General features: G+C 44.8%; 1 protein-coding gene across 4 annotated transcripts in view; it reads right to left on the minus strand.

The window, feature by feature from the left end:
* The window catches only part of DEF6 (DEF6 guanine nucleotide exchange factor), a 336873-nt gene that overhangs the window by 204134 nt on the left and 118985 nt on the right, over nt 1-13754 (minus strand). For all 4 annotated transcript variants that reach the window (XM_056557667.1, XM_056557665.1, XM_056557663.1 and 1 more), the window contains one exon: nt 10373-10481. In XM_056557667.1, the coding sequence (XP_056413642.1) occupies nt 10373-10481 (109 nt within the window). The remainder of the gene's footprint in view (nt 1-10372; nt 10482-13754) is intronic.

The raw sequence follows: 13754 nt of genomic DNA on the forward strand, positions 1-13754 counted from the left end.
CAAGGGAAAATAGGAAAAAATCCCCCCAAAATTTGTAACCCCATTTCTTCTGAGTAAAAACATACCCCATATGTGGATGTAAAGTGCTCTGCTGGCACACTACAATGCTCAGAAGAGAAGGAGTGCCATTGGGATTTTGAAGAGAAAATTTGTCGAATTAAAGGCCACGTGTGTTTACAAAGCCCCAATAGTGCCAGAACAATGGACTCCCCCACATGTGACTCCATTTTGGAAACAACACCCTTCACGTAATGTAATAAGGGGTACAGTGAGCATTTACGCCCCACAGGTGTCTGACAGATTTTTGGAACAGTGGTCCGTGAAAATGAAAAATTTAATTTTTCATTTGCACAGTCCACTGTTCCAAAGATCTGTCAAACGCCAGTGGGGTGTAAATACTCACTGCACCCCTTATTAAATCCTGTGAGGGGTGTAGTTTCCAAAATGGTCACATGTGGGGGGGGGGGTCCACTGTTCTGGCACCTTAGGGGGCTTTGTAAACTCACATGGCCCCTGACTACCATTCCAAACGAATTCTCTTTCCATAAGCTCAATGGCCCTCCTCTTCTGAGCATTGTAGTTCGCCAGCAGAGCATTTTACGTCCTAACATGGGGTATTTCCATACTCAGAAGAGATGGGGGTACAAATTTTGGGGGGCATTTTCTCCCATTACCCTTTGTAAAAATAATAAATTTGGGGGGAAAACTGCACTATAGGGAAAAAAAATGTTTTTCATTTACACATCCGATTTTAACAAAAAGTAGTCAAACACCTGCGTGGTGCTTAGGCTCACTGGACCCCTTGTTATGTGCCTTGAGGGGTGTAGTTTCCAAAATGGTGTGCCATGTTGGGTTTTCTGCTGTTCTGGCACCATAGGGGCTTACTAAATGTGACATGCCCCCCAAAAACCATTTCAGCAAAATTCACTCTCCAAAATCCCATTGTTGCTCCTTCCCTACTGTGCCCGCCGAACACTTGACATACACATATGAGGCATTTCCTTACTTGAGAGAAATTGGGTTACAAATTTTGGGGGTCTTTTTCTCCTATTACCACGTGTAAAAATTCAAAAACTGGGTCTACAAGAACATGCGAGTGTAAAAAATGAAGATTTTGAATTTTTTCCTTCACTTTGCTGCTATTCCTGTGAAACACCTAAGGTTAATAAACTTACTGAATGTCATTTTGGATACTTTGAGGGGTGCAGTTTTTATAATTGGGTCAGTTATGGGGTATTTGTAATTTGGAGGCCCTTCAAATCCACTTCAAAACTTAACTGGTCCCTGAAAAATTTAGACATTTTTTAGAAAAAATGGAAAATTGCTGCTGAACTTTGAAGCCCTCTGATGTGTTCCAAAAGTAAAAACATGTCAACTTTATGATGCAAATATAAAGCAGACATATTGTATATGGGCATCAATATATCTTTTATTTGGAATGTCTATTTTCCTTACAAGCAGAGAGCTTCAAAGTTAGAAAAATGCAAAATTTTCAAATTTTTCATAAAATTTTTGAATTTTTCACCAAGAAATGATGCAAGTATAGACAAAAATTTACCACTACCATAAAGTTGAATATGTCATGAAACAACAATCTTGGAATCAAATTTATAAGTAAAAGCACCCCAGAGTTATTAATGCTTAACCCTTTAACCCCTTAAGGACTGAGCCCTTTTTCACCTTAAGGACTCGGCCATTTTTTGCAAATCTGACTACTGTCACTTTAAACATTAATAACTCTGGAACACTTTTAGTTATCATTCTTATTCCGAGATTGTTTTTTCGTGACATATTCTACTTTAACGTAGTGGTAAAATTTTTTGGTAACTTGCATCCTTTCTTGGTGAAAAATCCCCAAATTTTATGAAAAATTTGAAAATTTTGCATTTTTCTAACTTTGAAGCTCTCTGCTTGTAAGGAAAATGGATATTCCAAATAATTTTTTTTGTATTCACATATACAATATGTCTACTTTATATTTGCATCATAAAATTGATGATTTTTTACTTTTGGAAGACACCAGAGGGCTTCAAAGTTCCGCAGCAATTTTCCAATTTTTCACAAAATTTTGAAACTCGCTTTTTTTCAGGGACCAGTTCAGGTTTGAAGTGGATTTGAAGGGTCTTCATATTAGAAATACCCCATAAATGACCCCATTATAAAAACTGCACCCCCGAAAGTATTCAAAATGACATTCAGTAAGCGTTTTAACCCTTTACGGGTTTCACAGGAATAGCAGCAAAGTGAAGGAGAAAATTCACAATCTTCATTTTTTACACTCGCATGTTCTTGTAGACCCAATTTTTTAATTTTTGCAAGGGGTAAAAAGGAGAAAATGTTTACTTGTATTTGAAACCCAATTTCTCTCAAGTAAGCACATACCTCATATGTCTATGTAAAGTGTTCGGTGGGCGCAGTAGAGGGCTCAGAAGGGAAGGAGCGTCAAATGGTTTTTGGGGGGCATGTCACCTTTAGGAAGCCCCTATGGTGCCAGGACAGCAAAAAAAAAACACATGGTATACCATTTTGGAAACTAGACCCCTCGGGGAAGGTAACAAGGGGTAAAGTGAACCTTAATACCCTACAGGTGTTTCACGACTTTTGCATATGTAAAAAAAAATAAAAAAATTTACCTAAAATGCTTGGTTTCCTAAAAAATTTACATTTATACAAAGGGTTAAAGCAGAAAATACCCCCCAAAATTTGAAGCCCAATTTCTCCCGATTCAGAAAACACCCCATATGGGGGTAAAAAGTGCTCGGCTGGCGCACTACAGGTCTCAGAAGAGAAGGAGTCACATTTGGCTTTTTGAAAGCAAATTTTGCTCTGGGGGCATGCCGCATTTAGGAAGCCCCTATGGTGCCAGGACCGCAAAATAACCCCACATGGCATTCCATTTTGGAAACTAGAGCCCTCGGGGAATGTAACAAGGGGTTAAGTGAACCTTAATACCCCACAGGCGTTTCACAACTATTGCATATGTAAAAATAATAAAAAAATTTTTTACCTAAAATGCTTCTTTTCCCCAAAACTTTACATTTTTAAAAAGGGTAAAAGCAGAAAATACCCCCCAAAATTTGAAGCCCAATTTCTTCCGAGTACGGCGATACCCCATATGTGACCCTTAACTGTTGCCTTGAAATACGACAGGGCTCCAAAGTGAGAGCGCCATGCGCATTTGAGGCCTAAATTAGGGATTGCATAGGGACATAGGGGTATTCTACGCCAGTGATTCCCAAACAGGGTGCCTCCAGCTGTTGCAAAACTCCCAGCATGCCTGGACAGTCAACGGCTGTCCGACAATACTGGGAGTTGTTGTTTTGCAACAGCTGGAGGCTCCGTTTTGGAAACCGTGGCGTACCAGACGTTTTTCATTTTTATTGGGGAGGGGAGGGGGGTTGTATAGGGGTATGTGTATATGTAGTGTTTTTTACTTTTTATTTTATTGTTTGTTAGTGTAGTGTAGTGTTTTTAGGGTACAGTCGCACGGGCGGGGGGTTCACAGTAGTTTCTCGCTGGCAGTTTGAGCTGTTGCAGAAAATTTGCAGCAGCTCAAACTTGCAGCCCGATACTTACTGTAAGCCTCCGCCCATGTGAGTGTACCCTGTACATTCACATTGGGGGGGACATTCAGCTGTTGCAAAACTACAACTCCCAGCATGCGCTGACAGACTGTACATGCTGAGAGTTTTAGTTTTGCAACAGCTGTAGGCACACTGGTTATGTATCACGGAGTTTGTGACCTTACTCAGTGTTTCACAACCAGTGTGCCTTCAGCTGTTGCAAAACTACAACTCTCAGCAGTCACCGACAGCCAACGGGCATGCTGGGAGTTGTAGTTATGCAACCAGCAGATGCACCACTACAACTCCCAGCATGCACTTTAGCTGTTTGTGCAAGCTGGGAGTTGTAGTTATACAACAGCTGAAGGTACACTTTTCCATAGAAAAAATGTGCCTCCAGCTGTTGCAAAACCATAAGTCCCAGCATGCCCATAAGGGAATGCTGGGAGTTGTGGTGGTCTGCCTCCTGCTGTTGCATAACTACAGCTCCCAGCATGCCCTTTTTGCATGCTGGGAGCTGTTGCTAAGCAACAGCAGGAGGCTGTAACTCACCTCCTGCTGCTGCTCCATCGCAGGCTGTCCCTCGCCGCCGCCGTCGCTCCTGGGGCCCCGATCCCAACATGGGTGCCGGGGATCGGGCTCCCCAGCACCCGGGGTCATCTTCCCGCACCCGCTCACGCCCTCCGGAAGAGGGGCGGAGCGGGTGCGGGAGTGACGCCCGCAGCAGGCGCCCTGATTGGTCGACGAATCAGGGCGATCGTGAGGTGGCACCAGTGCCACCTCACCCCGGCAGGCTCTGGCTGTTCGGGGCCGTCAGAGACGGCCCCGAACAGCCAGTAATTCCGGGTCACCGGGTCACTGGAGACCCGATTGACCCGGAATCGCCGCAGATCGCTGGACTGAATTGTCCAGCGATCTGCGGCGATCGCCGACATGGGGGGGCATAATGACCCCCCTGGGCGATATGCCGGGATGCCTGATGAACGATTTCAGCAGGCATCCGGCTCCGGTCCCCAACCGGCTAGCGGTGGGGACCGGAATTCCCACGGGCGTATGGATACGCCCTGCGTCCTTAAGGACTCGGGATGCAGGGCGTATCCATACGCCCTGCGTCCTTAAGAGGTTAAGGACCCAGCCAATTTTCACTGTAGGACACGGCCATTTTTTGATCATCTGACCACTGTCACTTTAAACATTAATAACTCTGGAATGCTTTTAGTTATCATTCTGATTCCGAGATAGTTTTTTCGTGACATATTCTACTTTAACATAGTGGTAAAATTTTGTCGATACTTGCATCATTTCTTGGTGAAAAATCCCAAAATTTGATGAAAAATTTGAAGATTTAGCATTTTTCTAAGTTTGAAGCTCTCTGCTTGAAAGGAAAATTGATATTCCAAATAAAAAAAATGTTTGATTCACATTTACTATATGTCTACTTTATGTTTGCATTATAAAATTGACGTGTTTTTACTTTTGGAAGACACCAGAGGGCTTCAAAGTTCAGCAGCAATTTTCCAATTTTTCACAAAATTTTCAAACTCACAATTTTTGGGGATTTTGGAGAGTACGTTTTTCTGAAATGGTTTTTGGGGGGCATGTTGCCTTTAGGAAGCCCCTATGGTGCCAGAACAGCAAAAAAAAAAAAAAAAACACATGCCATACCATTTTGGAAACTAGACCCCTTGAGGAATGTACCAAGGAATAAAGTGAGCCTTAATACCCCACAGGTGTTTCACGACTTTTGCATATGTAAAAAAAAAATATGTTTCACTAAAATGTGTGTTTCCCCCCAAATTTCACATTTTTGCAAGGGTTAATAGCAGAAAAGACCCCCCAAAATTTGTAACCCCATCTCTTCTGAGTATGGAAATACCCCATGTGTGGACGTCAAGTGCTCTGCTGGCGCACTACAATGCTCAGAAGAGAAGGAGCGCCATTGAGCTTTTGGGAAAAAAAATTGTTTGGAATGGAAGTCAGGGGCCATGTGCATTTACAAAGCCCCCCGTGGTGCCAGAACAGTGGACCCCCCACATGTGACCCTATTTTGGAAACTACACCCGTCACAGAATTTAATAAGGGGTGCAGTGAGTATTTACACCCCACTGGTGTTTGACAGATCTTTGGAACAGTGGGCTGTGCAAATGAAAAATTACATTTTTCATTTTCACGGACCACTGTTCCAAAAATCTGTCAGACCCCTGTGGGGCGTAAATGCTCATTGTACCCCTTATTACATTACATGAGGGGTGTAGTTTCCAAAATGGGGTCACATGTGGGTATTTATATTTTTGCGTTTATGTCAGAACCACTGTAAAATCAGCCACCCCTGTGCAAATCACCAATTTAGGCCTCAAATGTACATAGTGCGCTCTCACTCCTGAGCCTTGTTGTACGCCCACAGAGCATTTTACGCCCACATATGGGGTATTTCCGTACTCAGGAGAAATTGTGTTACAAACTTTGGGGGTCTTTTTTTCCTTTTAATGCTTGTGAAAATAAAAAGTACAGGGCAACACCAGCATGTTAGTGTAGCCCCAAACTTTTCCTTTTCATAAGGAGTAAAAGGAGAAAAAGCCCCCCAATATTTGTAACACAATTTCTCCCGAGTACGGAGATACCCCATATGTGGCCCTAAACTGTTTCCTTGAAATACAACAGGGCTCTGAAGTGAGAGAGCGCCATGCGCATTTGAGGACTAAATTAGGGATTGCATAGGGGTGGACATAGGGGTATTCTACGCCAGTCATTCCCAAACAGGGTGCCTCCAGCTGTTGCTAAATTCCCAGCATGCCTGGACAGTCAGTGGCTGTCCGGAAATGCTGGGAGTTGTTGTTTTGCAACAGCTGGAGGCTCTGTTTTGGAAACGCTGCCATACAATACGGTTTTAATTTTTATTGGGGGGGGGGGGCGGAGACAGTGTAAGGGGGTGTATATGTAGTGTTTTACCCTTTATTATGTGTTAGAGTAGTGTAGTGTAGTGTTTTTAGGGTACATTCGCACTGACGTGTTACGGTGAGTTTCCCGCTAGGAGTTTGAGCTGCGGCGAAAAATTTGCCACAGCCCAAACTTGAAGCAAGAAACTTACTGTAAGCCTGCCCATGTGAATGTACCCTGTACGTTCACATGGGGGGGGGGGGGGGGGCAAACCTCCAGCTGTTTCAAAACTACAACTCCCAGCATGTACTGACAGACCGTGCATGCTGGGAGTTGTACTTTTGCAACAGCTGGAGGCACACTGGTTGGAAAACCTTCAGTTAGGTTCTGTTACCTAACTCAGCATTTTCTAACCAGTGTGCCTCCAGCTGTTGCAAAACTACAACTCCCAGCATGTACTGATCGCCGACAGGCATGCTGGAGGGAAGTAGTTATGCAATAGCTGGAGGTACGCAACTACAACTCCCAGCATGCCGAGACAGCTCATTTCTGTTTGGACATGCTGGGATTTGCAGTTTTGCAACATCTGGAGGGCTACAGTTTTAGAGAACACTGCAAAGTGATCTCCAAACTGTGGTCCTCCAGCTGTTGCAAAACTACAATTCCCAGCATGCCCTGACAGCAAATAGTTTTTTGGGAATGCTAGGAGTTGTAGTTTTGCAAGAACTAGGGGGCTAAAGTTTAGGGACCACTATAAAGTGGTCTCAAACTGTAGCCCTCCAGCTGTTGCAAAACTACATATTCCAGCATGCCCAAACAGCTGTCTGGGCATGCTGGGAGTTGTAGTTTTGCAACATCTGGAGGGCTATAGTTAGAGACCACTGTATAATGGTCTCAAACTGTACCCTCGAGATGTTGCTAGGCAACTCACCAGCTTCCGTTGGATCCAGCCGCACGTCATCGCCGCCCGCCGATCTCCGTCGCCTGCAGCCTCCGTTGCCCGCCCGGATCGGTAAGTGGATCTTCGGCGCTGGTCCCCGTCGTTTCCCCGTCCTGCTCCGCCTATTGTGGGAGGGCAGGACGGGGAAAACGAAAGTTAACCCCCCCGCCGTCTAGACCACCAATAGCAGGGATAGGAGGGGTGGCACCCGTGCCACCTCACTCCTATCGCTTCAAGGGGATCCTGGGTGTCTTAGACACCCGCGATCTTCCTTACATTCCGGGTCACCGGGTCGCTATAGACCCATAATGACCCGGAATCGCGCAAATCGCAAGTGTGAATTCACTTGCGATATGCCGCGATCGCCGACATGGGGGGGTCTGATGACCCCCCTGGGCCTTTGCATGGGATGCCTGCTGAATGATTTCAGCAGGCATCCCGACCGGATCTCCGCCAGGCGCACGGCGGGGACCGGAACTGCCCATGACGTAACTGTACGTCATGGGTCCTTAAGACCCAGGGTGTCGGGACGTAACGTTACGTCATGGGTCCTGACCGGGTTAAAGTGACAGTAGTCAGATTTGCAAAAAATGCTCCCGTCCTTAGGGTCATAATGGGCTCCGTCCCCAAGGGGTTAAAGGGGTACTCCAGTGGTGAAAAACTTATCCCCTATCCTAAGAATAGGTGATAAGTTTGAGATCGCGGGGGTCCGACTGCTGGGCCCCCCTGCGATCTCTCTGTACGGGGGCCAGGCTCTCTGGACAGATAGCGGGTGTCGACCACCGTACGAAGCGGCGGCCGACACGCCCCCTCAATACATCGCTATGGCAGAGCCGGAGATTGCCGAAGGCAGTGCTCCGGCTCTGCCATAGAGTTGTATTGAGGGGGCGTGTCGGCCGCCGCTTCGTGCGGAGGTCGACACGCCCCCTTCCCGCGGGCTGTTGGGGCCCCGTACAGGAGATCGCGGGGGGCCCCAGGGGTCGGAACCCCGCGATCTGCAATTTATCCCCTAGGATAGGGGATAAGTTGTTCTCCACTGGACTACTCCTTTAAGCTTTATAGTGGCTTGATGGGTATTAGGGGCTGTAGCACCACTGATACAGGGTAGTATTCATGTTATGTGCTTTAAGCACATTGTAATGATGATACAATCTGCCTGGCTCCTTATTTTAGTTTTCCTAAAATAACTGGTCAGAACAATAATAATAATAATCTGAGCAAAAACAATAGGTGTCCTGCAATTTAGTTGCTTGTCTACCTAACAATAATAATGAAAATAATAGTCTGAGCAAAAAACAATTGGTGTCCTATGCAACTTTGTTGCTTGGCCAACTAATAATCTAAGTAAAAACAATAGGTGTCCAGTACAACTTCACTGCTTGGCCACCTAATAACAATAATAATTGGGGTACTCCGGTGGAAAAAAAAAATTTCATATGAACTGGCTCCAGAAAGTTGAACAGATTTATAAATTCCTTCTATTAAAAAATCCTAATCCTTTCAGTATTTATCAGCTGTTGTATACTACAGAGGAAGTTGAGTAGTTATTTTTTGTCTGATGACAGTGCTCTCTGCTTACACCTCTGTCCATGTCAGGAACTGTCCAGAGTTCGAGCCCCATAGAAAACCTTTCCTGCTCTGGACAGTTGCTGACATGGACAGAGGTGTCAGCAGAGAGCAGTGTTGTCAAAGAGAAAAGAACAACTCAACTTCTCTGTAGTGTACAGCAGCTGATAAGTACTGGAAGGTTTAAGATTTTTTAATAGAAGTAATTTAAAAATCTGTTTTACTTTCTGGCACCAGTTGATTTGAAAAAAATAAAAAATGTATTTTTTTTTTTACCAGAATACCCCTTTTAATCAGTTATAGTTGGTTTGGAAAGTCTTCAGACCCTTACTGTCTGTCAGCTGTCATCGTTCTTATTAGAGGTTAGAGAACTTACAGTAAATTGGCTCGTAAAGAACCTTGCAGCATAAGTCTGCATAAATTAGTTCAGCTACCCAAGGGCTCTGGTTGCCTGGAAAAGTCCAGGATGACAGTCTTAGGTTCCTAGCACTGTATCCACCTGTAAGTTCGCTGAACTCTAATTCATATGTATGGTCTTATGGCCATATATATAAGGTGATGCCAGCTAACAGATAGTAGCCCTCTGAAAAAGGTGCAAAACATCTTTAGGTGTCATAGGGTCAACTTGGCTGTTGATCATTATGGGTAAGAAGCTTTGAATACAATATCTTATTACCAGTCTGCTACATTGCTATGCATATGGACCAAACTGAGTGAGTTCCTCTAGATTTGCCTAGGGATATAACATACAGTCTAAAGGCAATGTTGGTCAACTAGTAAATAATGTTTGTGATGTGCTGTCATTTGGAATGATATGTGGAATATGTGTGGAAATTCATTAAATCTGCATGTAATAATAGTAACAGCATTTATTCTGTTTACATACCCAAATTGTTTTACTGATAGAGTGACCTTGCCCCCTAGGGTCAAACCATACGGTAGCATAGTACAAAGTCAGCAGGCATGAGAATGGTCAGGAACAAGAAAAGGTCAAATATCAGCAGGTCAGAACATATCAACCACAACCACAAGAACAGGCTACAGATTCAGACCAATTTAAATAAATCCCACGTATATTGTTGAACCCAATGGTAGCTATATAAATCTATATGCAGCAAGCTTTCCCCAGTAATGTCTGCAGTTAGCAATAAGGATAGTGATATGCCATGCAGGTAGGCAGCACACCTGCATGAATACATAAATTATTGAAAATTACATGTAATCATACTGCTTATATAATTATAGTGTATAATAATGCCTACTATTTTACATTTCTTTGTTGTGCCCTTTATAACTGTATACTTATATATGTCTTCAATAAGCTTATTGTGAATATGTTGATGATAGAAATTTTAATATACGTAGAATCCATACATTAATTACAAACTTAGTTTTTCTGTGTTATTTGTAATCATCAATATTGTACCTGTTACCCATTCTTGTCTGTGCTTGTTATAAGATGCACTCATTTCATAGGTTTTTGTTGCTGTTTTAACGCAAAACATACAACGGCGACCATCCTTATCTGGAAGTATCTATGATAAAAAAAAAAAAAGATTACTCAAAATGCATAAAGAAAAAAGCATGTTGTATTTTTAAGTACCACCAATCTCAACTACAACTTTTTACAATAGTAAGGGAAAGTAGTCCAGGTTACAGAGCTGTTTTTTACCTACATTTTTTAACTGGTGTCCTGTGTCCTCTGGACGACCTCTGTGTGGCTACCGCTTTTTATGAGCCACCAAAGTATTGGCATATCCTGGCACATACACTATAAATTTTTATTACGACAAAGAGAAAAAGGACAGCACTGAACCTGTCCAGTGTGCACGTGGTAATCCAGACAGCCAATCCAGATACCAATACAAGCAAACTCAAAGGCTACAGCACCAAAATGGAGACTATGGATATTGTGCAAAAAGGAGCTAACATGTATTTGATTCCCAAAAGCGATGTTTCAGTCATGTATCAGCCTTTATCAAGCATATACATTTTTATATGCTTTGCCACAATATATGGGTAAAAAAAATACAAAAGGGATGCCATCACTGATTGGAGGCACTGTGGGTTGCATCATAATTCAATAGGGGCTACAAAGACGGGGAAGGGCGAGATTGACTTTAGTAAGGGTGTGGGGAACTTAGCACTGTATTGGAGATACCAAAGGGCATTTTTTTTTACTGAATAGGGAGATCAATTTGGATTGGGGCACTAAGGCAATTCATTCTCAGTTTAGGGAATTATTATTGTGTAAAGACACTAGAAGGGCACAATTACTGAGTTTGAGTGCAAAGGGACAACTTTTGATAAATGGGGGCAGTAAAAGGCATTACCGCTATATGGGGGCATTAATAGGATTAATTAATGAGTGAGGGGCCGTAAGGGAACACCACTGCTTATTGGGGGTACTAAAAGGAGCAAATGTTTGACAAATACGAGAGGGTGCACTTTTACTGTGTGAAAAGAAAACAAGAAACACAAGTATAGTACACAACACAAAGGGAGCACTACTACAATGAGGGACACTAAAGAGTCATTATTTTGGTGGAGCACTAAAATAGCACTATTACCATGTAGTAAATTAGTGGGGAATCAAGCTCTGCAGAGATGTGTGGTGGCTGAGAGATGTCACAGTAAAAAGAAAAAGAACAGGGGCAACACCAATAAGAAAATACTTTACTCACATATATAAAGGCTATGCTATGATTATACCCTGCAGAATGGCACTGTAGTGTGCAGTGCTGTTTGCAGTATATATTTTTTGTAGTAGAATAGGAGCAGAACATGTTCCTTGGGACTCAAGCATTTAAAGGAAAACTGTCAGATATTTTCTCCCGTACTATTCACAGTACTGGTGGATAGTGTGGGAGACGCTGATTAAAACGAGCCCTACCTGTTCGCCCGCAATTGTAGTTTTATTCTATGTGTATATCTTGTTGTAAGTGGCACGGGCGGGCTTCTGCACTGACGTCAGCGCCGCTTATGAATATTCATAAGCGGCGCTGATGTCAGTGCAGAAGCCCCGCCCGTGCCAGTTACAATAAGATATACACATAGAATAAAGCTACAATTGCGGGTGAACAGCCAGGCGGATCCCGGTAAGGTAGGGCTCATTTTAATCAGTGTCTCCCGCACTATCCACGAGTATTGTGGATAGTGTGGGAGAAAATATCTGACAGTTTTCCTTTAAAGGCTTAAAAAGGCAAGCTATGAGAAATTCATACACTGCTCAAAAAATTAAGGGAACACTTAAACAACACAATGTAACTCCAAGTCAATCACACTTCTGTGAAATCATACGGTCCACTCAGGAAGCAACATAGATTGACAATCAATTTCACATGCTGTTGTGCAAATGGAACAGACAACAGGTGGAAATTATAGGCAGTTAGCAAGACACCGCCAATAAAAGGAGTGGTTCTGCAGGTGGTGACCACAGACCACTTCTCAGTTCCTATTCTTCCTGGCTTATGTTTTTGTCACTTTTGAATGCTGGCAGTGCTTTCACTCTAGTGGTAGCATGAGACGGAGTCTACAACCCACACAAGTGGCTCAGGTAGTGCAGCTCAATACGGCAGGATGGCACATCAATACGAGCTGTGGCAAGAAGGTTTGCTGTGTTTGTCAGCGTAGTATCCAGAGCATGGAGGCGCTACCAGGAGAAAGGCCAGTACATCAGGAGACATGGAGGAGACTGTAGGAGGGCAACAACCCAGCAGCAGGACCGCTACCTATGCCTTTGTGCAAGGAGGAGCAGGAGGAGCACTGGCAGAGCCCTGCAAAATGACTTCCAGCAGGCCACAAATGTGCATGTGTCCACTCAAATGGTCAGCAACAGACCCCATGAGGGTGGTATGAGGGCCCAATGTCCATAGGTGGGGGTGGTGCTTACAGCCCAACACCGTGCAGGACGTTTGGCATTTGCCAGAGAACACCAAGATTGGCAAATACGCCACTGGCACCCTGTGCTCTTCACAGATAAAAGCAGGTTCACATTGAGCACATGTGTGTCACGATTCGGCTGGCTGGAGGTGGATCCTCTGTGCCAGAGAGGGATTGGCGTGGACCGTGTTGGTGGACCGGTTCTAAGTTGCTACTGGTATTCACCAGAGCCCGCCGCAAAGCGGGATGGTCTTGCAGCGGCGGTAGCAACCAGGTCGTATCCACCAGCAACGGCTCAACCTCTCTGACTGCTGAAGATAGGCGCGGTACAAGGGAGTAGACAAGAGCAAGGTCGGACGTAGCAGAAGGTCAGGGCAGGCAGCAAGGATCGTAGTCAGGGGCAACGGCAGGAGGTCTGGAACACAGGCCAGGAACACACAAGGAAACGCTTTCACTGGCACAATGGCAACAAGATCCGGCGAGGGAGTGCAGGGGAAGTGAGGTATAAGTGGGGAGTGCACAGGTGAGAATACTGATTAGGCCTGCTGCGCCAATCAGTGGCGCAGCGGCCCTTTAAATGGCAGAGACCCGGCGCGCGCGCGCCCTAAGGAGCGGGGCTGCGCGCACCGGGACAACACAGACGGGGAACGGGTCAGGTACGGGAGCCGAGATGCGCATCGCGAGCGGGCGCATCCCGCATCGCGAATCGCATCCCGGCTGGGAGTAATATCGCAGCGCACCCGGTCAGCAGGTCTGACCGGGGCGCTGAGAATGAGAGAACGCTGCGAGCGCTCCGGGGAGGAGCGGGGACCCGGAGCGCTCGGCGTAACAGTACCCCCCCCCCTTGGGTCTCCCCCTCTTTTTGGAGCCTGAGAACCTGAGGATAAGACTTTTGTCCAGGATGTTGTCCTCAGGTTCCCAGGATC

This window comes from Hyla sarda, chromosome 2, assembly GCF_029499605.1.
Source record: "Hyla sarda isolate aHylSar1 chromosome 2, aHylSar1.hap1, whole genome shotgun sequence".
NCBI classification, from domain to species: domain Eukaryota; kingdom Metazoa; phylum Chordata; class Amphibia; order Anura; family Hylidae; genus Hyla; species Hyla sarda.